Source organism: Etheostoma spectabile, chromosome 10, assembly GCF_008692095.1.
Source record: "Etheostoma spectabile isolate EspeVRDwgs_2016 chromosome 10, UIUC_Espe_1.0, whole genome shotgun sequence".
NCBI lineage: Eukaryota > Metazoa > Chordata > Actinopteri > Perciformes > Percidae > Etheostoma > Etheostoma spectabile.
In genome coordinates, this window is record NC_045742.1 from 21,523,794 (window position 1) to 21,547,797 (window position 24,004).

Here is a 24,004-nt window from a genome sequence, read left to right on the forward strand (position 1 = left end):
CTCAAGCTCAGAGTAAAGCAACCACAACAAATGTTTATTATTTCACTTCTGAAATAACATACAAGGTTCTGCACGTAGCCTAGCTAGGCCTACTGTAGGTTTGGTGTAGAAATGTAATATGTTAAAATGCAATTAGGTCAAGCACACAGTCGATTTAAAAAAAATAAATAAAAAAAAATAAAAATTGTAGTTTTCTTTTTCCTATCAGTACTGATTCAAGTGACTCTCACAACCCGGTTCAGTTTAGTGAGTGACTCGGAATAAGACAAATCCTTACAGAGAACCGGGTTTGCCAGGCCTAGTCCTTAGTGCTGCTATCTCTGACAAACTCGCTGGACCGTCCACCTGACAAAAAACTGCATACATTGGCGGAGCTTAGCTACATAGACGCCAATCAGAGCTAAGGCGGTGCTACAGATTAGGTGTCCTTAAAGAACCCGTGTATCTAACAGTAGTTCCGCATTACATTAATTAATCTGCACGCAAGTTTATTATTTGTTTTTATACCGTGTATTCTCTGTTTAAATTCATGCACCAAACGCCCAAACCATGTTTAGTTCAATACGAGAATATATGTACCATTCCACCTCTATTTGTATTTCAAGGCTCATTAAGTGAGCAAGAGTATATTATCTAAATATATCTGTTGTAATTTAAATCTGGGATCAAACATTTTTATTAACCTAAAATCTACCCACATTGTGAAAGCATCTCATTATCCAAATTAGTGTAGTGAAGCTAACAGACTTGTTAACAACCATGGCACGGCCCAGGTCAAGCAAAACAGGTGTTTTTGAAAGTGACTGCTAAAATGTGATGCAACAGCATTGTTAAATCGTCAACCTTCTGTACTTAATCATGTGTTTGCCTTATCTTTACACTGCACTGTTGGTGAGCCCAGTGGCTTAGTGTGTCACCGCTACAGTAAGTGCTGGTGGCTTGTAAAATTGGAAAGTTGGTTCTGGCATAGTGTTAGAGTAATTAGAGTTGAACAGGTGATGCTTTATCTCAGCCTTGTTATGGATCATGTCTTTGTTGTGTTGTTCTAATTCTCTGTCTGATGCTGAGGAGCCTCCATGCTCTGTCACACTAATTAGATAGCGCCAGTCATCCCCCATTTCTCTCCACCTGGATCTTTGCTGGGAGGAGGGTAAGTGATTAGATGAGGAGGAGGAGGATGAGGAGGAGAAAGAAAGGCAGGTTGACAGGCAGGTTGACATGGAGACAAGTGTCACAGGGGGCCTCACATTCACAATGGTTTGTGTCAAAAGCCTTTGGAATAGCCTTTGGAATAACTTCTGCCGATATCAGCAGTTATACACTCTGCTGGTTTTTCATTTTGCCAAATTGAACCTTTTTTTTTTTTGGGACGTTGTCTAAACTGTTGCATTTTCCGTGGGAACGTCTGGCATATTGTGCACTGCGAGGCCAGCTAAAAAAGAACATGTTATCTAATTGTAAAGCTCTCAAAGTAAGAGTTGCAATCTGTAGTGTTTTGTTTAGTTGTTCCAGCATCATGAACAATAAAGATTACTACAAATTGTGTGCTCTTGATGATTTTGGTTTGCTTTGCTTTCCTCTGTTCGAAATGTTGTAAAATGCAGTGTGTGTGAAACCTCATTTTAGCTCAAGGCATATCCAGTAATTAAAGGATTAACTTGGTAATCTAAATTGTCTCTTGTCTTTTCCTTCCTCCCCCCCCGTTATTTCCTAACATCCATTTCCAAGATTTAAGAATGCCTCCTTTCCCTCCCCGTCTGCATTTCTGTGTCTTCCCATGCTTGCGCTGAGTTCTTTAATCAACTTGTTTCTGGATAACCTCATTTCCGGCTAAGCGCAAGGGGAAGACAAATCCATGAGCGTGTGCGTGTCTTGGATGTCAAAGACTGCGACCGTGTCTGCTCCTCCCGACAGCTCATGATACCTTTGGTTCCTTTGAGGATTGCTTGTAGTTATTAAGTCAAAATGTGTTTAAATCTCTGTGACTCTTTTAGAAAAGCATGCACTAAACCGCCAAACAGGTGAAGCTTTGAAGAATCTGAGGCATTTACATCCCGAGTTTTTCTACAGCAAGGCATTTTAAATCTAGCTCTAAAATGAGCTCCATAAATCTATCTAGTAGATACAGAGGGCATAAATATACACACCCCAATGTTGGATTCCCATAGAGGCTGGCAGATATTTATTTTTAAAGGCCAGTTATTTCATGGATCCAGAATACTGTGCATCCTGATAAAGTTCCCTTGGCCTTTGGAATCAAAATAACCCCATATCATCACATACATAGAGATTGTCATGGTTTTATTTCAGTTAGCCTAATAGCTGGTTTGATTTGCATTGTGATGATTTTATGAAAAGTTCCCCATGCCTATCTCTATGTGTGGTGAAGGGTATGTGAGGATGTGGGGATATTTTAATTCCAAAGGCCAAGGGAACTTCATCAGGATGCATAGTATCCTGATCCGTGAAATAACTGGCCTTTAAAAATAAAAATCTGCCTGTTTCTATTGGAATATAAGGGTGTGTGTATGTATGCCCCCTGTATTTTAAGGAGGAACATTTATTTATTTATAATAGATTATTCATTCACAAAGATTTTTAATTAAGGCATTAAGATCAATTTCCAAAAGATGTTGTTTTTTTTTATTCCTCTTTTAGTTAGTTTTAGCATGGGTATGTAAACCTGAGCACTACATTGAGTAACATACCCAAGCTGCTGTGGTGTCACTGAATTTTGCAGGATACAGAGTTTTTTTGGAGAGTCCCAACTAGTGATTAGCTGCTGTAGAAAACTGATTGTTTGAGAGACTGACTCACCCATCAAACTGGCTTGTCCGTGGAAACATCTGGAAGTGAATGGCGACAAAGCATCAGCTGTGGCACTTGAGTGATGAATATATTTCCTCCAATCTGGAGACTCTTAGCCCACACAGTGTTGATGATGCTTCTAAGAATAGGATTGTGGTTTCTGAATCACAGGTCTGACCGTGTAACGATTCAAATCGAAAAGATAAATGTGTCTCATGTTCACCCTTTTTGTATTGTAATGTACACAAATACAGACTCATAGCTATTGATCTTGTTTAACGTCACTTTCAGCCATTTATTCACACACGTTTCCACAAACAAATATACTCACACACATGCAGCCTCTGTCAAAAAGCGCAGTTCTCAAAATGTCAGCTCTTTTACGTTGACAGGAGCTTAAAATGGTCTCGTAGGTTTCAAAGCAATAGCGCCTTTCAAGACAGCGTCGCCTTGAAAGGCGAGCGAAGCGAAGGTGTCTGAGTGTCGGCGCTGGTGGCAAAGGTAGACGGCACAACGTTTCTTCCCTGCTTGGACCCCCCTGCTGAGGTGTTGCCTCAAATAGATGACAGGAAAAATTAATGAATAAAAGTCAACAAACCGGAAAAAGCAGATGTGTAAGCTTCTGTTCAAAGGTGTAAGCCTCATTAATGGTGCTGCTTTGCACCATATTTACACAAATAATGGCTAACTTTTTATTGCTTGTTTAATGATATCACTAAAAAAAATACAGCATTTAATCATTCAAAGTGCTGCGTGTTTAGAGTAGAGATGATTTATGTCGCCGGCTTTTGATGGCAATTCTCAAAGTTGACGACATGACCCAAGCTTTAGGAACACAAGGAAATATTCTCAACAGGGAACAGTGTAGGCAGCGTGTTATTAGTATGCTGGATTAATAAATGCACACAGATGTACAGCCCTGCATCAGTGTGCATACTTAGCAGCCAGTGGAGATTGTAATAACGTCATGTGTGGCATGTGTGAGACTGATTTACTTATTCACCCCCATCCTCCGAGCTCCCACCTCTCCTTCTGCCCTTCACTCTCTGATATATTTCTTTTGTTTCTTAAGCCTCCCTGCATCCCTACCCACTGGTGCAAACATGATGTGATGAAGTTTGGGTTGCCTTCTCTCCTACATGTTTATTTAATGCATCCGAGCCAGTTTCTGTACAAGTGTATTTTTTTTTTTTTACTGCCAGTGATTGATTGTTTTCCAGACCAACCTTAATAACTAGAGATATTGTAAGGTATCTGAATGCGTTGGTGTTTGAGCATATCTGTGTAAACCTGCATTTCTGTTCGCATGCATAATCCTGCATCTCTCATTGATCGAGAGAGTGACAAAGCTGTCTCGAGCAGTTACTTCCAGTTTTGCATGCTTGCGGTCTATATTTTGTGTAAGTAAGGTTCTCGTGTGTGTGTGTGTGTGTGTGTGTGTGTGTGTGTGTGTGGTGTGTGTGTACAGTATACAGAAGCGTGTGTGTGTTTGACAGAGTGTGTGTGTGTGTGTGTTTGAAGGATTTATTGTTGAAGCATGGTTGTCCCATTGAAAAATGTATAGTGAATCCCAGACATGTGGAGGAGTAAATATTTGTCATCTGGGGACAAACATATCAGTCAGCCGTGCTCCACATTACATATGACGGTCGATGGAGCTTTTTTTTTTTTTTTTTTTTTTTTTCTTACATCCCATTTCAGCTTCTTCCCTATGTTTGATCACTGTCTATAATACGGGTGTCTGCAGCAGGTCAGTAATTCAGAGTTTCCAGTTATAAACCCTAATATACATAGGCCTACATTGTATTTAGAGTGATTACCACATAATGATACTCTGGTGTAAAAGCAACCAGAAAGCCATTTGAGCAAACCCAAGCATTCAAACATCAACCAGCAAAGTGGTTGTGACAAATTTTGATCTCGGCTTTGTTCTAAATGGCAGCTAAACATGAAATGGTTTAATATTCTGCCTAGTGATTTTAATTGAATTAATTTCAGAGGACATTGTAAGGTGCTGATGGTGTCATAAAGCACTTGTTATAGCTGCTGTTCATCACTGTGATGTAAATTATGTCCAGTGATTGCTCGATGATGCTTTTCTTCGGGGACATGACGTTGTAAAAAAAATTGTAATTGGCTCCAAAGGGCAACGATGTGTTGGTGCCATGAGGGAGCAACACAAAAGAGTGTTATTTTCTCTCCAGCTATGGTTTTTCTCCCTGCTGACATCCTTGCACTGTGGTGCATTCAGCAACTCTGTTCTCCAAGTAGATAATAAGGAGTGAAATTAAAAAATAAATGCTTAGATTACATTTGGCGATAACACAAGTCGACGGAATGGGAGGACAAGTTAGGATACGTATAAAGAATTTCATTTAAAAATAAGATTTGTACATATACAAAAAGTTTCCTGGAAAGGAATACAGTAAATGACATTAAAGTAAAAATCATTAAAAAAAAAATATTGAAGATCGACGGTAACAAAAGATGTTTACAAAGCTGCAACACTTGTGAAAATCAAAACCTGCATGCTTCTTTTTTTTTTTTTTTTTTTATACATGCAGTGGTGTGTGCATATATAGTTACAGCGGTTACAGGAAAGTAACTTTTTTTTAAATGTTTAATAAATATATATATATATAATTTATTTGAGTGCTTTTGCCTGCATCATACAGTAACTTCATCTCATCCTCTCGCTGGATCCCTGACTTGGGAGTTGACGTGGTCAGCTGGACACATGAGACACGGGGACTGTGTGCAGCAGGCAATCTGCCCTGGACATCATGGCTCAGCACACTGACAGCTGGTGCACCCTTGTTGAGTTTATGTATACATGTGTGCGGTTGTTAGTGTGTTTTAGGTCAGTTGAGTTGTCTCTCGAGAGAATAGCATCTGCAGACAAATATTGGGTCACAACCTCATGTGTTTCTTTTTTTAGAAAGTCCAAATTATTCTTCTGGGTTCTTTTCATGGCACTGTTTGATAGTTATGCAATGGTTACTGGGCCCTAGCAACACATCCAGAATGTTGTAACAATTAAATCATCTTCATTGGCTGAATGATCAGCAAGGGAGACATTTAGCTTCCTGTGTTTGTTATTTGTGTGTGTACTAAATGATCTGGCAATGGACTGCGATGCATTTGGCAGTTAATGATGGCTTTAGCCAATCCCATTCAGTGGAAGTTAATGCCCATAGTGCTTCTGTATGTCTATTTGATTTGTGCATTGACCTGCAACAAGTCTGTTAAGTGGCTGATACTCCCTGTATGCGTGTGCATGTGTGTGCGCACGTTGACTTTGAAGTACATTGTGTCATGACAATAATCTAAGCCAATTAACTTTGCATCAGTCCTCTATTATGGCTTTGATATAAAGCAGTGCGTGACTAGAATGCCCTGCCATAAAATGACAATTTACTTCTCTAAAGAAATTACGTGTTTAACCTCATTAACCTAACGTGCATGTACTAAAACAGAAGACTAACCCCTACCCCTTGTGCCACACACACAAAAACACATGCACAAACACAAATTGGAAACATCATCACAAGTTGAGAGTTCGAGGTGAATGTGGCCCCTGCAAATGAGCAGCCGGCGATGAGTTAACAACATCAGGAGCTCATCAAGCCATTGTCGTGACTCGTCAGCGTCTCAGGTGGCTTTTGTTTCATTCTCTGTTTCAGCATCAGCTGTCCTCTATGAGACGATTAACCTGGCAGGTGTGAGGTGAGTCTCGCCCACTGTTTTAGAGCTGTCGTCTTCAGTCTGCGGGGAGTACAGAGGGTCAGCACGGCCGGCTAATGGCCACGGTCACTAAGCTGGAAGCCGGCCTATTAGAAGAAGCCGCCATCATTAGGACCAACACACTTTCAAACAACCTGACCTACTGGTCCCTCGCTGTTTATTAGTAAAAGTTTGGCTTTCCGCTAAGCAATTATACTCACCATTCATGATGAACTGTGGCCTCTACCTCAACACCACGAGGCCAGAACCACACACTCGCATACATAGTAAATAATGTCAGGCTGTTGTGATGTCCTGAATAGGGAGCTGCCATATTAACAATATTTTCTTCACAGCAAATGTGTGGCAAATCGGAAAATGGAGGAAAAGGGGAAAGTGTCAGCAAGTGATGTATGTCGTTCATTGGACACAGAACATTTAGTTTTCATTAAGAGTTAAACATGTACACGAAACATTAATGGGGTTCAGCGACAGCAGCAGTGGCGTGCTTCACTGTCTCATCATGATAAATTAGCAACTCAGCACACAGGGGTAAAAGAAAAATAGGAGAAGAAAGAGATACATTAAAATGTGTAGTGGGGGAGGAACTGACATAAAATGTCTTTTATGCAAAGATTGGTGTTTATGACACAACGTGATATTATCCCTGACCCGTCCATCAGCAAGCTGCAAGGATGAATGAGGGCTTGGCGAGGGAGGAGGAGAAGAGAGAAAGGTCAGCACAAGTGTTGCTGTTCCATTATGAGAGATGTGGACTCCCATCCTCCTCTGCTTCACAGGGAGTGATGGAGAAGGTTGTTAATGCCTGGTCTGTCAGCCATATTGGATTCAGGGCAGTAAATGAATACACTCCTTTTTAAAGGGGTTTTATTTTGGGGTTTACTGGTCCCCCCTGAGTGTCTGCAGTGTAAAGAGGTTATTTCCCTCTTTCCACTCCGTTCTGTGTCCTCTCGCTATCTCTCGCACAAAGCTAATATGTTTAGAGAGAGAGAAACTTTGTTCATTGAGGAAGGATGTGTGCGCTATAGGCGCCATTGTGTCATTTGGTGTTTGTGTTGAACATTTGTCAGCGAGCGTAAAAAGTTTGCTGTAAAATGCAGCATTTACCCTCTGAAGGACAGCTCCTGTATCTCTGTGGAGGAATATAACTGCTGCTGCTGTATATAGGAAGGGATTTTGAGTTGTCTAGCTGTCAGTCATCTTTAACCTCTCTGCCTCTTGCCCTGTCTTGCTTAATGTGGACAGTGTTAAAGTCCTGGTTGAAGAGCCGTATAACACAGTGTGAAGTGGCCTAGTCGCCGAGATGGGATTTATGGCCGCCGGTCCATCAGCTGTGATGTTAAAGGGCTGTGATTAAATGCTGAAGTAAAGACCTGGACTCCGCTCCTCCCCCCTGAACCAGCCAAGATCATACAAGGCCATCTCTCCTCCATACAGTTCTGTCTCTCTTTTTCACCCGTCTGTCCTTCTGTCTCTTCTGCCTCTTTTTATATATAACGAGGAAGAAGAGACAGACATTTAATCACAGCCCTTTAACATCACAGTCGCACTTCACCAAGGATACTGAATCCCTGCATTACACATTTGGTGTCTGCTGCATTCATGAAAACTTGAAAACCTTTTTTTTAAATTACTTTTTTGGCATCCCTTTATAAAGATTATTTTTGGGGGGCATTTTTAGGCCTTTTATTTTTACAGGACAGAGGAAGACAAGAAAGGGGGGAGAGAGAGGGGGAATGACATGATGCAAAGGGCCGCAGGTCGGAGTCAAACCTGCGTCCGCTGCGTCAAGGAGTAAACCTTCACACACTGTGTGTGCGCCCGCTCTATCAGCTGAGCTGTCTTGGCCACTTGGCATCCCTTTATAATCCTTTTTTTTTTTTATTCTCTGAAGGTTCCGAGCACGCAACAGCAACACTTCCTGCCGCCTTCTCAGACCTGTTACCTCACTTCCTGGTGGAGCCAGAGGACGAGTTCATCGTGAAAAACAAGCCGGTGACGCTGACCTGCCGCTCCACCCCGGCCACGCAGATCTACTTCAAGTGCAACGGAGAGTGGGTTCACCAGGACGACCACTTGATTGAGCGCACTGTTGACCCAGCCACAGGTACATGCAAAGCATACGGTGTAGAGATGAGCAGTGTTCTCACCGGGTTTTGGATGTGTTGTTCTTTGTGCTAAATGTGCGACTCCTTGTGCAAAATCTTCTCGATCACCTTGGAGACCTGTTTGTTTTTCTCTCTGTTGTGCTGCAATCCTCTGCCATCAGTGTCATAAACATGTATGACACTGATGGGGTGTGATTCATCAGCAATCTGCAGATTCAAACCACCCTTTCACAGCCTGACAACTGATTGGGAGCGGGAACACACACACATACACACACACACACACACACACACACACACACACACACACACACACACGGGCAAATGCATTGCATGATTTGTAGCCAAACATAATAAACGCATGCATAAAAATATAACAGACACAATAACTGAGAGCTACACAAAAGAACAGACGTGCAGCCATCGTTGCTGCACACATACACACTGAAGACAAAGGGAAGGTGTTTTAAAGCAGTAAATCTGAAGGGAAATTTAAGCAGGGATGTATCAATTCATATGCACACTTTACCTCTTTGTTTTTGGACAAAGAGCTTATTGTGCTAACGTTTTATCCCTGTGGTCTTCAGAGTTTGGAATAAAAATGCAGCAGCTCCAAAGTGTAGGCATTCAAGTGTCATGGGGGGTGGGGGGTGGGGGGACTACGCTTAAATGTCGATTTAGTCTTGACACTTGTAGGTGAGGATTTCTGATCTAGTTTACCGACAAGCACAAATATTCTCCCATACTGAGACTTTGATTGGTGTACGTGCTCACTCACTGCACCTGTTAGGTTTTGTTTATTATAAAAAAATAAGATTTTTAAAATGCTCTGCTGCGTGAGTGACTTTGATTTGGTGAGTGATACAGATTTCAGTTCTCTGCGGTACGGTAGCGGTTTCCTTGAACAACAGAAGATGGAAGACCTTAAAATGTGTCTGTATTTCCATTTGTTGATATGTTTTACTGTTTGCATACGGCTAAGTCTTGGATGCAAGACTTATTTTGGAATCTGGCTCTGGTTGATAATGGCCATAAAAGAGTATAACGCGTTAATTGTAGTTCCTGTTTAGTAAATAGAAAGTGAACACAAAAGGGAGCGTTGGTGGATTTGGATCATTAAGAATAAATTGTCATTGAGTCAACGCTGAACCATTTTGAACAATTAACAACGCTCTCTTCACACAATTGTTGAGAGTGATAAAAATCTGTGTTGCCAATATCAACAATCCGTTTTAGAAAAAAAGGATTTTAAATTGGGAAATGTTTAAATAACTGGTCATAGTCTAATAGTCACAAGTAAATTTAAAGCCTTGGAAAGCCCTGACATATAGGAAAAGTAAATAATTGTATTACTTTCGTTGTAGAAACACCTTCCCTGTATTACAGTCAATGTGTTTTTACATGCACTTACACTAAGTAACCAGGTTACAGTCTTGCTTCCTCCAGTAAGGGGATTTCTTAAACATAAAAGAGTAACCTGGTTTCAGTAAGCGGGGGATGGGATTTGGGAAATAAGTTTTTTTTTCCCAGGTAGATTTGTCCTGGAGACTGCCAACTTATCTGCCGTGTATACCTGTAACCAGGTTTCTAATCGGCTTTTTAGACTTAAACATGTGCAGGAGGCATCCTCATTTTTCAAATGATTTCATCCGAAGTCTAAAGTAACCTCTGAATAAGTCAATTTTTTACTGCTCAACATTTTATAAATTCTAAAATATTCACACTGAGGGAAAGTTCCTCTCTGCCTGTCCTTTCACAAAGAAAAATGCCAAAAAAAGATGTGTTTTGTCAGTAGCATAAACTGCAGAGTTTAAGAGAACATCACATTACCAATGCAACATTTAATGATGATGGACCATTTGCCATGTGGTTATGAGCCATTATAGTCAGCATTTATTTGTCTATGAAACAAATCTGTCATGCCGGGTGCCACGGGCCTCTGCAGCAGCGAGAGGTTCCGTCTTTAGAAACCCTGTGAAGTTCCAAGGCCTCCTCGCAGTTTTCCACATCATTCTGTGTTGCCGCTGCGTTTGATGATGGATGTGTCATATGTAGGGCTGTGCAGTTATCAAGGACACGTGGTTGTCCAGAGGTATGGCTGCTCCAAGGTACCCACATCGATCTCTCAAACACTTGTGCTGTTTAATGTCAGCACTACCCTGAGGGGTGTGTGTGTGTGTGTGTGTGTGTGTGTGTGTGTGTGTGTGTGTGTGTGTGGTGTGTGTGTGTGTGTGGTGTGTGTGTGTGTGTGTGTAGGGGGGGGGGGCGAGGCGAGGCTGTCCTCTCACCCTGGTCTTCACAGTCACACCGGACTCTAAAATCGTACCTGTTGCCAAGCAACCACGACTTCTGACTTCACACCAGAAGCTGCCCGATATCAACATCATGCCTTGAAGAATGAGGAGTTTGGAGACATATCCAAGTTGACAAGAATTGATTGACAATTTATACCCAGAGTAACAGTGAAAAATCCCCTTCTCAAAATAGCCCAAAAGAACTTTGAGAAATTTCCAACCTGACTGAGTCGTCTCTGCTCCTTCTCTGCACTGAGCAGGACCCATGCCTTTTTTTTTCCTCCATTAGCAATGAAAGTAAATACTATACACTGTGACCAGCCTCAATTTCATTGGCTGACCGGTTCAAACTGATTGAGATGCATCAAGGATCTTCATTCCTTTATGTAAATTAAGTCTAGCTGTCAAGAGTTAATGCTTTTAATTCCAACAGTAAAATAATGGAAGTAGCATGTAGGCACACCAGAGTCAAGAGTCACATTTGCCTCGCCGTTCTCAGTTCAACATGATACATTTTCTTTCACTCTTTGATAAATGAGTGGTCCATCAACCAATGAAGCATGCATACAGTTTTATTAGGCATAAAGAGTCATATTCTGATACCTCAAAATAGCATTAATATTTTATTGGTTTATAATAAGCAATTTTACAGAAATGTACACATTGGGCAATTGGTTTTCCACTGCATGTGTGAGAGTTTATTCTTTTCATAAACAAGCGTTTCATAAAGATATCATCTAGACATGTTAAAATAGGGGTTGACAACATTTTTTTTATGTTTATCTTTTAATTAATCAGGAAAGCCTTATTAAAATTAAAACCCTAATTTTAAAGAGTGTCCTGACGATGATCGGCGGCATTACCATTACAACACGAGACAAAATATGCCTCAAAATCAGAATTAATCAGTATACAATTTTAAGATAATGAATCATTTTTTTCAAAAATGACCGTGTTTATAAAAAAATTAAATCAATCCGAAAAAAATTTCAAACCATAAAAATAACTAAGACCAATATAATACAATAGCAGAGACAAACACACAGAGATTCTGAAATACAGCCGCGGCCAGAAGAGAGAGCACCCAGTTCCTGCAGCAGTGAATTGAATTCCCACCGGTAGACACCATTTTAGCAGTGTTAGATCTACAGTAACTGCAGAAGGTTTGAGGCGGATGGTGCAGCATGGAGAAAAGCTCTTACCCATTTCAAGATGCTTACAGTATGAAAAATAAAGATGAGTCACAGCCATAGCATGGGGCAGGATAGGTTGCATTTAGCCCAGATTCAAATAATTAGCGTTGCAGCTCCAAATTTATTCAACAGAATAACAATTTAAAGTTCTACAAATAGAGTTGAGCAGTTTGGCTATAAACAGTAAATTTGTCTACCATATAGTTTATACAAAGGTAGCTCTAGCTTTAACACGTGTGTATCACCCTCGTGTAATTCCATATCACTAAGTAGAACTCCTTCATGGCCATATTGGACTATTTTTTTATTTTATTTTTGCATCAATGTGACAGAACTTGAACTGTTTAGTGTATTTAAATTACTGGATTAGTTTTTCATAAAACATTACTATGTGACAACATACGTATATTGATAGCACAATATAACAATTTACCTTAATACTTTGATAGACAGCTCTATCCATATTGCCCACTTCTAGTGTAAATAGAGCAATGTGATTTTTCCTTCTCATAATCTTTTAAGTAAAGATTTTTATTACCTGAATGATTATAAAAAGGTGTTACATCTGATGGATTCCTGTGTAAGAAACATGAAAACCCACGAGAAACAGATTTTGAGAGTTGAAAGTCACGCCTGATCATCGGTGCACTTGAAGCAACCTTTCGTCTGCTGCTGTGATCCGCGCTGATAACGCCGAGGGATTCCCGCAGTCCTAATGACTTCTGTGCATGTTTTCATCACTAAAGGAAAACAAATTGATCAAAGGGAGCGGAAGCCGTGATCGATAGTCCCTTTACCTTCTTCTAAGTAATTTCAGAAAGGTGGCTGTTTCAGAGATGAACTGGCCTGGCCTGGCCCAGCACCGGAGAGGCAATATTCAGCAAGCACCATCCATTTTCACTCCCGGCAGACTCGGATAAACGTCAAAGTAACTGGAAGGGTTTGAATTAATAACTGACCCAGGTCTGAAGTGCAGACATGTTTCTGTCAGACTGTATCAAAGCTCAGAAGGTAGAAAACAGGACGCGTGGATTACCATCTACAGCAGACGTGACCTCTGCCCTCATCAGACAGGTTTTATTGAAACTGATTCAGTGCACGGAAGACATAGGAGCTCAATGTCTGTACTTCATACAGTTAGTTAGTGTTACTCACACAACACTGTACCCCCCCCCCCCCCCACACACACACACACACACACACACACCAACTAGTATCCCTACACACAGGGCTTACAACCAACTCGCACTCAGAAGCTACTTAGAACATGGAAGAAGGAAAGAGATGTCACAATTTGTCCTTCCTCTCCTGCTATCAATGTCCAATATCGATCCATGCTCGAGTCTATCGGTTCTCATTACCTGTCCTCAGTAACTTATCTCAATTGTTATGGCTGTGACTGCTTCCAAAGCCCCCGGCCGACTCTGTGTCTTTCCCAGGTCATCCCTCATAGGACAGGGGAAACGGAGACGTCTGGCGAGTCCTAACAAAGACATATCCCCTACGAACAAATCAATGCTGACAGTGTGTTTGCATAGATTAGGCGATTCTCCCACACTATGAATTCTCATCAGATGCATGATGAGGAGAAGGAAGATTGGCATTTGAGCGGAGGATTGTTGTATTGGCCAGACTGATTTGATTGTGTTTGCGTTTCATCTGCCAGCATTGATGGAAACGATTTTGATCCTCGCGTCGCATTGTCACCCCTGCGGCAAACCCTCTCAGGTGGAAAATACATGCATTTCACATTCCTATTTCAATAAACCTCAGCAACTGCCTTATAAAGATGTGGAGAGATTATATTTTCTTTGTTGATTGAACCGGATGTCGACAAGGCTTCCACAATGAATGCAGAAGATGATGGAGAAAGTAATCACACGCAACACATTTGCCTTGTACTTTGTGAAAGTGATTTTTTTTTTTTAGGGTTTCCAGTGGAATCCTAATTGCAATATTGATAAACTCTTTAATATTTCTTTTTTTTTATCACTCCACATATCATTTTAAATCCCTATAAGGGAATATAAGCCCTTCCTATAACCTCCAGTTTTATCAGCTTCTGTCCTCTGTCAATCCTTTGAAGTCTAAATACAGCACATGACGTAGTCCCTAAATCTTTTAAAACCATCTATCACTTTCTGAATATAACTAATAATGTGTTATGGCACCACAGGGCTAACCCCTGCGTCTACAAACCAGCCAGGATTCATTTGTATACAATATTTTCTGATTGACTAGATCCTGGATTGAAATGTGATGACATATTTAATTTCTGATCTAAAGGGGAGATAAGCTAGGCTTAGCTGAAATGATCTGTAACTTTGACTTTAATACCGCAATACTTATCTATCTGTGGTATTATGGCAGCCAATCATCTCTCTGACTCCAACTTCCATCCACTTCCCCCTCCCTCTGTCCCTGTATTACCCATTTTGTTCCTTCTCTTTTTTCAGTCCTGGATAAGTAGTCAACATGGATGGAGATAAATACCTTTTACAGAGACTTACGGAAGTTCCCTTTACCTGACTAATGCAACAAGCAGCTCAGTGTCACTCTGTTGTTGTCAAAACTGCGGTGAATTCAGGACAGAGTCTTCTTTATAGTGCTTGAGGCCCCACAGAAGTGATTAAACATGATCTTTAATTGAACATCAAAGAATGGCCCCGCTGCAATTTAAGCAAAACCTGATAGGCCTGTGAGCCGGGATCCAATGAAAAGATGGAAATAAGAGAATAAGGGGGGAAGAAGACAATATAGTCCTAAATGAACAAAATGGCCTTGTACCACCTGCAAAGCATCGATCAGTAGCCAAGGGGACTAATTGATAATGCATTATTAGCTGCTTCCCTGTAAAGGGACTTGTATTTCATCCTGTCCTTGATTGCAGGACAGAGGGGGAAGGATTTGGCAATGAAGTACTAAAAAAAACAGATGGCAAGGCAAATTGTTCCCGTGACACATCTGCCAACGTGTTCTATTAGGCTTCTCAGGGTGTGTGTGTGTGTGTGTGTGTGGTGTGTGTGTGTGTGTGTGTGTGTGTGTGTGTGTGTGTGTGTGGGGTGTGTGTGTGTGTGTGTGTGTGTGTGTGTGTGTGTGTGTGTGTGTGTGTGTGTGTGTGTGGTGTGTGTTGTGTGGTGTGTGTGTGTTTGCTTTGTGGGGCCAAAATGCTGGACCCCACAAGTTTAAAGGGCTGTTTGAGGGGTAAGACTGGGCTTTAGCGCTAGAATTAGGTTAGGGTTAAGGTTAGACATTTAGTTGTGATGGTTAGGGTAAGGGGCTAGGGAATGCATTATATGAATGATGGGTCCCCACAAAGATAGTGCCACAAACGTGTGTGTGTGTGTGTGTGCGCTTGCGCAGGCCCTTCTCAAAGCAAAGGAACACACCTCAGAGTGAGAAGGGAGTCAACGTGGATTTAATTGAAGCCTCTGTTTGTCTGGCCTTGAGACAACTGCAACTGTGTTTGTAGCAGCGGGAGCAAAGTGAGGCAGGCAGAATAAAAAAGAACCAGCTGGGCTGATTGATCTTGCCGACAGACTTATGCAAAGGGTACCTTTCCTTGTGTCTCAGACTCTGTGAAAGTTGTATTTTTCTTTTGAAATTTGGAGTAGGTACGGTTTGTTCGTTTTTTTTAAGTTGGTCGTGACATGCAAGAATAATGAATTTTAAAATTAACTGCAATTAGTGGAACAAAAGTGGGAAAAAAAAAGATAATTATCATTTGTCAAACAACAACGCTGGCGTTCCAATCTCCCACGCGCACAGCCTTTGTCCTTCCCAGCAAAACAGATCTCGTGTCAGCGCCGCGCTTTGCTTTCTCTAAAGTCATTTTGTCAGTCTCACTAAAGCTGTGCCCTTGCTGGAAGTTGGAATGCATTCAGCACTCTTAGGGTTTCTTTCTTTTACAACAGTCAAAGTAATTTAACGTATTTGTAAAGGACAGACATGTTATCAATACAGTCCTTCAAGCCTGCATTAATAGTTTGTGTGTGCAGTGCATGGAATGTGATCATGTCGAATTCATCATTTTCAAATAAAAAACATGGCAGCTTCTTTTCTGCTACACAGTGCACAGTATTTCAGCTTTGCCATGGGAATGATAACACTTTCTAAATGCATTAGCAACTACATTGCCAAAGGCACACAGTAGTCTGTGTACTTTTTGTGGAAAGCCTCCTGGTCCTCAGAGCTACATGGACATATTTGCTCGGCCGTCTAACCGTAGTTCTAAGCTTTCCCTGTCCTAGCCGAGACATCTGAATAAAATGTGGTCTGTATGGTGCAATGAATTGCAGCGCATGCATTACCCAGGCCACTTGTACTGCCCTTGTGCTCAGCAAATAGAGGCCAAAGTTGCATAAAGGTATGTGCTTGGATTCCACAATGTGCCGTTTTAACACGGTTGGATTCAGAATGGAGCAGAGAGGAGCCGCTAAACTTCCTCCATGCCTTGCTATTTTGATTATAAGCGATGAACTTTGATGTTTTTCTTATTTAAAATTTTTCACTGTAATATAGTTTTATCTTTCAGCTTACCTCCACATGCCTTGGAAATGAAAGAATGCTGACAGAGAGAGACAGAGTGGGAGTTTGTGGTGTCAATCAACACCTGCTGTTGCTCAAATTTGTTTAGAAATAGTGGAGCTGGAAGGTGTAGTGAGGGAGCTGACAGTTAAATAGTCCATGGAGATTTTTGATAGGCAGAGGAACTCAGTTGCTGACAGTTGAGGCTTTGTGTGTTTGGCCCCAAGGAGGCTTTCAGTATAGGTAATTTTACCCACTCCTCAAACAAACAGCAACTCGCCGTTCTCCTTTTTAAACTCAGAACTGCAGGGTGTTCTGGGTAAGGGATAGTGATGGCATTGTGAAAAGACTATTTTATGCTGTGAGGGAAGAAGAATGGCTTCAATATTCTCATGAAGTGTAATGTAAAATATGACAAGGGGCATAGAAAATATTCCCTGGTAGCATCACAAATAACAGGTGGAAGGCTGCTGTTATAACCAAAAGCATCTAAACCTGTATAGTCTGTTTTCCACTTTCAATTTTCTACCCAGTCTCCAGTACGCGTACAGTGGATGGACTGTGTGTATGCAGCGTGCAGGTGGGTGACAGAGTGAAAAACAAACAGGAAAATGTGTCCCGCCTCAAAACCTGAGTCCGTAATCGGCATGTTCCTGCCCACATCTTACACTGCTGCAGTCTGCATCGTGCAGTCGCTGCGTTGACCACAAACGCACAAAATAGAAAATGCAGGGGCGACGTGTTTTGAGGAAAGCTTTTCTTCGGAGCGGCTGTTCAACGAGGCATGCCGACAACAAGCGCAGGGGTCCTGGTCTGGGAGCCATCAGGCAGCAATCTGGAGGATTTCATGCAATTCAACTTAATAATTCATTAATTCACATTGTTTTAGACCAAGAGTTTGTTTGTTGTTGTTTTTTCTTTCTTCTGTCTTTCAAGAGATCTTAAAGCAACATGTAATTTAAAGGAGAGTCAAAGGGCAGATATTTGAGTTCAATCACAGGACAATTCACAAAGCACATATATATATGAAAAAAATGAAGAAGCTCTGTTTAAGAAACCAGTATTTGCGTCAGTCTTTTCTACGGTGGCCGATAGGGGGCAAGCGCACTGCAGTTTAAGAGAACACAAGCAAATTAAGAAAACTTCTTAATTAATTTGACAACACATGCGCAGCATTTTGTAAACATGCTGCAAATACACAAAACACAACCAAATACACAAATGTGCTGCAAACGAAGAAATGATGCCAAATGAACAGCACACAAACCCCGAAAACAAATGCAATAGAACCACTCTGCATCCATTTTATACAACGGAAGGCAAGGTTATGTCAGAGGGAGTGGATATTTTGTTTTCCTAATTTTTTATTCCATTTTTAATAGGTGTTCTACTTTTCAGTAACATATATGGGCTTTAACTATTGTTAGCTGGCAAGCTCAGTCAAGTCAGTCTCTAACTCGGTAGATAAACCTGTTGCTCTTTGATAATACTGTAAAAGACTAGGGCCATATGGAAAAATGAATATGCACCTTTATATGTTGCCTCTTTATTACACTTTTCTTCTCTCTCTCTCTCTTTTTTCTCTCTCTCTCTCTCTCTCTCTTTTTTCTTTCTTTCTTTCTTTCTCTCTCTGTGTGTGGGGGGTCGAAAATCAAGCTGTCCACTTAGAATTCTGGGGAACTCCCTTTTGTTCAAACTGGATGCAGTTTCTATTGCATTTGTTTTCGGGGTTTGTGTGCTTTTAATTTTTGCATTGTTCCTGTATTTGCAGAGTGTTTTTGTATTTGGTTGTGTGTATTTGCAGTGTGTTTGCTAAATGCTGCGCATGGGTTGTCTATTCACTTAATTGCATGTGTGTTTTGTAGTGTGTGTTAGGAATTGAATGGAGTCACTGCCAACTATGAATTGGTTACAGCTTCCTAAGTGTAATGATTTGCTGCTTTTCTTTGTCTTATATGATAGTGTACGGTATAATGTTAGGTTTTGGTTGGACAGAGCAATGTGAATATGTCAGCTTGGGCTGTCGGCCATATTTCACGATGTTCTGACATTTTAGAGGCTAAATCATGAATCGCTCAATCAAGGAAATAACCGTAATGGAAAATGGAACTCAGCTGCAGTTGTGATTTTTGCGAATCTTCAGAATATATCTTGTCTTAATTATCATGATTTTTAAATCATCATTTGCTCCTTTCTAAACAGTGTATAATCTCTGCCGCATCCGTCCATATTATTCCAACACCACACCCCCAACATCTGGTACCTCTGACATCAAACCAAGCTCTGTGGTCCACTCTGTACTTTCACTCCATTTTGTCAATTGTCAGCGTCAGGTTATTTTTTCAAGTCCACAATTTTCCGTCTTGCATCTACTGTATTAATAATTAATACAGTCACATTTGAACAAAGAAATTAATATTTAAAGGCTTAGTCCGTGTTCGGTCTGCAGCACTTCATCCCCTCGTGCGTCGCATTATAGTCAAATCTGGACTCGACAAAATAGTTCACATTGGAACGCGAACCATACGGACTCAACACCATATGGCCACTGGGGCAAGAGGGGGATTTAAACAGATTAAGGCTGTGAACATTGTCCAGTTATTATTTAAATATCTAGTCATTCTTTCATCTCTTACACCACAGGACAGGCTAAATGCAGTAAAAAAGCATTTTCTTTGATATTCTGTTTTCTTCTCTTCTGCTGGATTCTCAGGGGGCAAAAAAACATATTATGAAACATTTTTATTATAAAATACTGCTTTATTTTGACCATTATGTGAGACTTCTTAGTTCTCAATTAGTACTCATGGGATGGTACTCAGGGACACATGCTTGTGTGTCAGGGTGTGAGGGTGGTAGGTAAGACCTGAGGGCATTGTTTTATATAAGAAAGATTGATTTTGAGACACACAACAGTTTTGTATCTACATCATAGCCCAATGTTGACACATGATGCCTAAAATCTGTTATTTATAGAGATGCAATGATTGACCGGCCGGTGACCGGAGTTGGCCAATTTTCATGTCATCGGCCATGATCGATTTTATGACGGTCAAAATTCCCTTGGGTGCTGCATGATTTACATCGCGCACCATCATGCAACACGCAAGGTTTCTGCTATATGCATGTAGCAGCGGTGCACTGCCACTCAATCAGCTGTTTATGAAATGTCCTAAAGTCGTAATTATAGTCTACTCCACTGATCTCAGGCGAACAGTCAGCCGCTCTCTCTCTCCCCACCTCATAGGCTGAAAAACTGGAACATGAAAATCGTACTCAGGCCGGTCCAGTGAAATATTATCGGAAAATAGCGTTGAGCACACTGACTTTGATGAATTTACTGTTTATCAGACCCCAGATAAGAAGCTAACGTCCCTCTGCCTCTGACGCCTCGCTGGCCGCTGTATAAAAAAAGACACACTGTATTAACGTTTTAAAACGCTTTCCAGGTTAGTGGGGATGTATACTGTTAAAAACCAACGTTAAAAACGTAGTAACCTTCCCTAAGCGTTTAGTTTTGTTCCTAAACCATGTATAAAATGAGCAGTCAGGTTAAATCATCTGTTTCAGGTAACGCACCTAGGATGCCGTCTATTTGCTGGATTGTTCTGAGGTAACCATTAGTAGCTAACATTAGCAGATAAGCCAGTTGACGACATTGTTCACATTTATGCACAATGAAAAATAAAGCAAACTTGCTAAAAAAAGGAACTACACACTGTTTTCAGGTAACATTACTGTTGATGTTCAAACGGGCCTTTGTGTTTGTTCTGAGAAATATCTTTATACTGTAAGGCTATATTTATTCGATTTTTATTGGTTAATTATATATTTTATTGCTATTACCTGTTTTCCCTGTTTTCATACATAACCCTACAGAAGTTTAGTTTGCTAAATATATCAATTTTTTGGGGATATGAAAAGAGGGAAATGGACTTGCGCTTTAGATACCAGGAGTAATTTATATAATTCTATTTTATAGTGATCGGTTATCTATTAAATGTAAAAAAATTCTTTTAAATAAAAGATAGAAAATTTATATTTGTGTGCTTTAAATTGGTTAGAAAATAATAAAATCGGAATCGGCTAAAAACCGTATCAGCTGGTCAGACTCAATGAAAAATCGGAATCGGCCTATAAATTATAATCTGTGCATCTCTAGTTTTTTTCATGCCATGAGATTACACATTGTGCACATATCATGATTTTTTTAAGGTTTAGCAGTCTGGTTTTGATTTCCCTATCTGCATCTGTTATATATATTTTCTCCATTACTTGTAAGGTAGAGAGGCTGCACAGTGGTTAAGTGCCAAACTATGTGGGTTTTTAGCTAAAGCAAGAAATTAACTAAAAGGAGGCCTACTTGCTATATTCTCATTCTCCAGAAATCAAAAAAAAAAAAAACACCAGCTGATTTCTACCTGACAGAAGGTGTTTAGAATGACACCAAAAATAAACACGTGATGAACAGGCCATTGGTTAAATCATAGTTACAAATACAAAGATATAATTGGGGAGCTACTCGGTGTGACTCAAAACATTTATATATATATATATATATATATATATTATATAATATATATATATATATATATATATAGACATAATGTATAATTCAGTATAAGTTCCAATATGCATCTACAAATAATGCATGTTATCATAAAAACAAATGGGAATTTCAGTACTTGAGAAATGTAGAAAAACAAATTGTTGCGTTTTGGAGAAATACTTTCGTAGCCTCTGTGTTCCCCCCAGGCTGTTTACTGAATGCTGTTTGTTGTTGTGCTGAATATTTACATGCGCCCACACACCTTTATTGGATTACCAAAAACCTCTGCCTTCTAACTCAAAGACAACACTGCCGGCCAAAGGCCCAAGAGGGACAAAGCGATCGTGAGGAGGGTGGGGAAAACCCTAATGCAATTTGGATGGCACGGAGCACTCTGCAACCAGATGGGAGCCAGGCTGACTTACCTAAAGCAGTTTTCCTTATTTACTTCGGCGCCCAAGGCCATGTCAGACAAGGGGGAGAGAAACATGTTAGCCTGAGCAAATTATCAGGGCTTTCATGTGGGTAACATTCTATCAGATCCTCCCACTCTGCAGAATGTAATGGAAGCAGAAGCAAAGTGCTGAAGGCCGTCACCTCCGACGTGTTCTCATGCGAGGTAGGACAAGGTGTGTGTGGGAGATAAAGGAGCAGCTCCCAGTCACTCCCAGCCTGAAGACTGTGGCATGTAGAAGTTCTGCTCTTGCCAATCATCAGGGTCAGGATATTGGATGGAGAGTAATTACAACAAGGGCACTTTGGTAAGGGCACTGTGGTAAATCACATCTGTGTGTGTGTGTGTGGGTGTGTGTGTGTGTGTGTGTGTGTGTGTGTGTGTGTGTGTGTGTGTGTGTGTGTGTGTGTGTGTGTGTGTGTGTGTGTGTGTGTGTGTGTGTGTGTGTGTGTGTGTGTGTGTGTGTGTGTGCACTGTTAAGAAAAGGTTAGATAAACAAATTATGGAAGGACAGTGTAAATCGAAAAATCCATTGCTTGGAATTAATGTCCATTTGATGTAATCGGTTGTGGCTTTTCTGTGGTGGCATGTGACCCGATATAAATGTGAAACAAACAAATGGAAAGCTGATTCTAACGTCTTTTTTGCAATGTCTGCGCTCGGTCACACGTAAAAGTTCTGAAGTCGTGTGCATCAATTCATTATCACGTTCTAGACCTGTGAACACCTGTGCATCTTGGAACATTTATGTACACTGCATTGTTGTGATATCCTGTGTGGTGTCGTGTCAATGATAAATATGGCAGTGACATTTCTTGAAGATCTCACTCTTAATGGGGCTTGCAACGTGTGTACGTCAATTAATTTCTTAATCATCTGAGGTCTAAATGAATAGATTGGCAACCCTCCAATAGGCGTCTCTTGTTGGTAGAGCACATTTTGAGTTGCAATATCTTGTTTAAAAGGTAGTTGTTCTTACCACTTGGATGAGGTGTGCTAAGCACAATTTTTGGTTAAGCATGGATTTATGGTTATGCTTTCTCCATAGCCATGTAAGTGGCCTGAAGTTTATACTTGTGTGATGGTGTGTGCATTGATCTAATAGCAGAGCCAGCATGTGTGTTATCGTGGGGAGTGTGTGGTAGAGCAAGTGAGAGAGAGTAATTAGCTTGGGAGCGAGTATCGACTCTAGATGCATTGTTGGGAAACTCACCTGTGCTTTCTGACCACGATCGGATTTTTCAAGAGATCTACATCTGGCCGAGGGTCTGTACCAAAATACGTAGGTACGCAGTAGATTTGATGCCGAAGCATAAATGATACTTAAGGCTCCCAAAAACATTACCAGGATGCACCAAAACCTTTCAGGTGGCCTCCCCCCAGGGAGTTAATTGCAAAAAAAAATCCCTCTCTCAATGTCCTGTTTATGGTTGAGGTTTTAACCACTGGCATATTTTTTTGATTTTGTTTAATTTCAAACAGTCAGAAAAGTGTGATGACTTTTAAAAACATTTTTACCATAACAGTTGTGGACTTCACTTCGACCCATGGGGGCCAGTGCAACTTCTGCCCAAAGTATGGATCCAGATTTAAGTATGAATACGGTTTGGCAACGTTTTATTGAAAACTACAAGAAGAGAATCTGTCTTACAAATAGTAATTTTTTGAATTTAAGTTATTCTTCTTTAAAAAGTGCTCCAGAGAGAGAGAGAGAGAGAGATTAATTAGGCTTTTAATTATTACGTTTTCTAGGTGGGATCATTAAAGGGTTAAAGGGACCTGCACTTCCAGTCACTTAGTAAACGGAGCAAAATGTCAAAACAGGCCCGTTAGTCCATGACTTTCATTAGTGTTTCTTCAGTCCTGCACCATTTACTCTCCCACCCTGCTGTCTAGGCTCCACCTGAGTTTCCTTGGAGTGGCATTGGGCTGAACCTAGCCGGATTGATTGGAGCACTACCTGCTCGCCTGTTTGTCAGCCATGAATAATCTGTAACGACATTCAGAGCATCAGCAGGGGCCTTGCAGCGTGCATTCATTGTGCAAAATGGATAGCTCAATCAAAAGAAGCTCTTGAAAAGCTGGCCATAACCGGAGGCAGAGCCTTGACCCAGAACACTGTCCCACTGACTCGAGTAGCAACCTCACCAACATCCCTGAATGGGAGGCTACTGTATTCCCAGTCAACTCGTGACATTTTGCGCCCCCCCCCAATCCCTTCCCCCTCCCTCTCCCATCTCTCTTTCTGTTTAATAGAGCCATGCTTCACTCAGAAGGCCACGTTATCCTTGTTAGGGGACAGACGCTTATGGCGCCACCTGCCATTC

The 24,004-nt window shown here is 40.9% G+C and overlaps 1 protein-coding gene across 4 annotated transcripts in view; it reads left to right on the forward strand.

The window, feature by feature from the left end:
• Window positions 1-24,004, forward strand: part of unc5a (unc-5 netrin receptor A) — a 140,394-nt gene that overhangs the window by 59,471 nt on the left and 56,919 nt on the right. For all 4 annotated transcript variants that reach the window (XM_032528057.1, XM_032528059.1, XM_032528060.1 and 1 more), the window contains exon 2: window positions 8,447-8,659. In XM_032528057.1, the coding sequence (XP_032383948.1) occupies window positions 8,447-8,659 (213 nt within the window). The remainder of the gene's footprint in view (window positions 1-8,446; window positions 8,660-24,004) is intronic.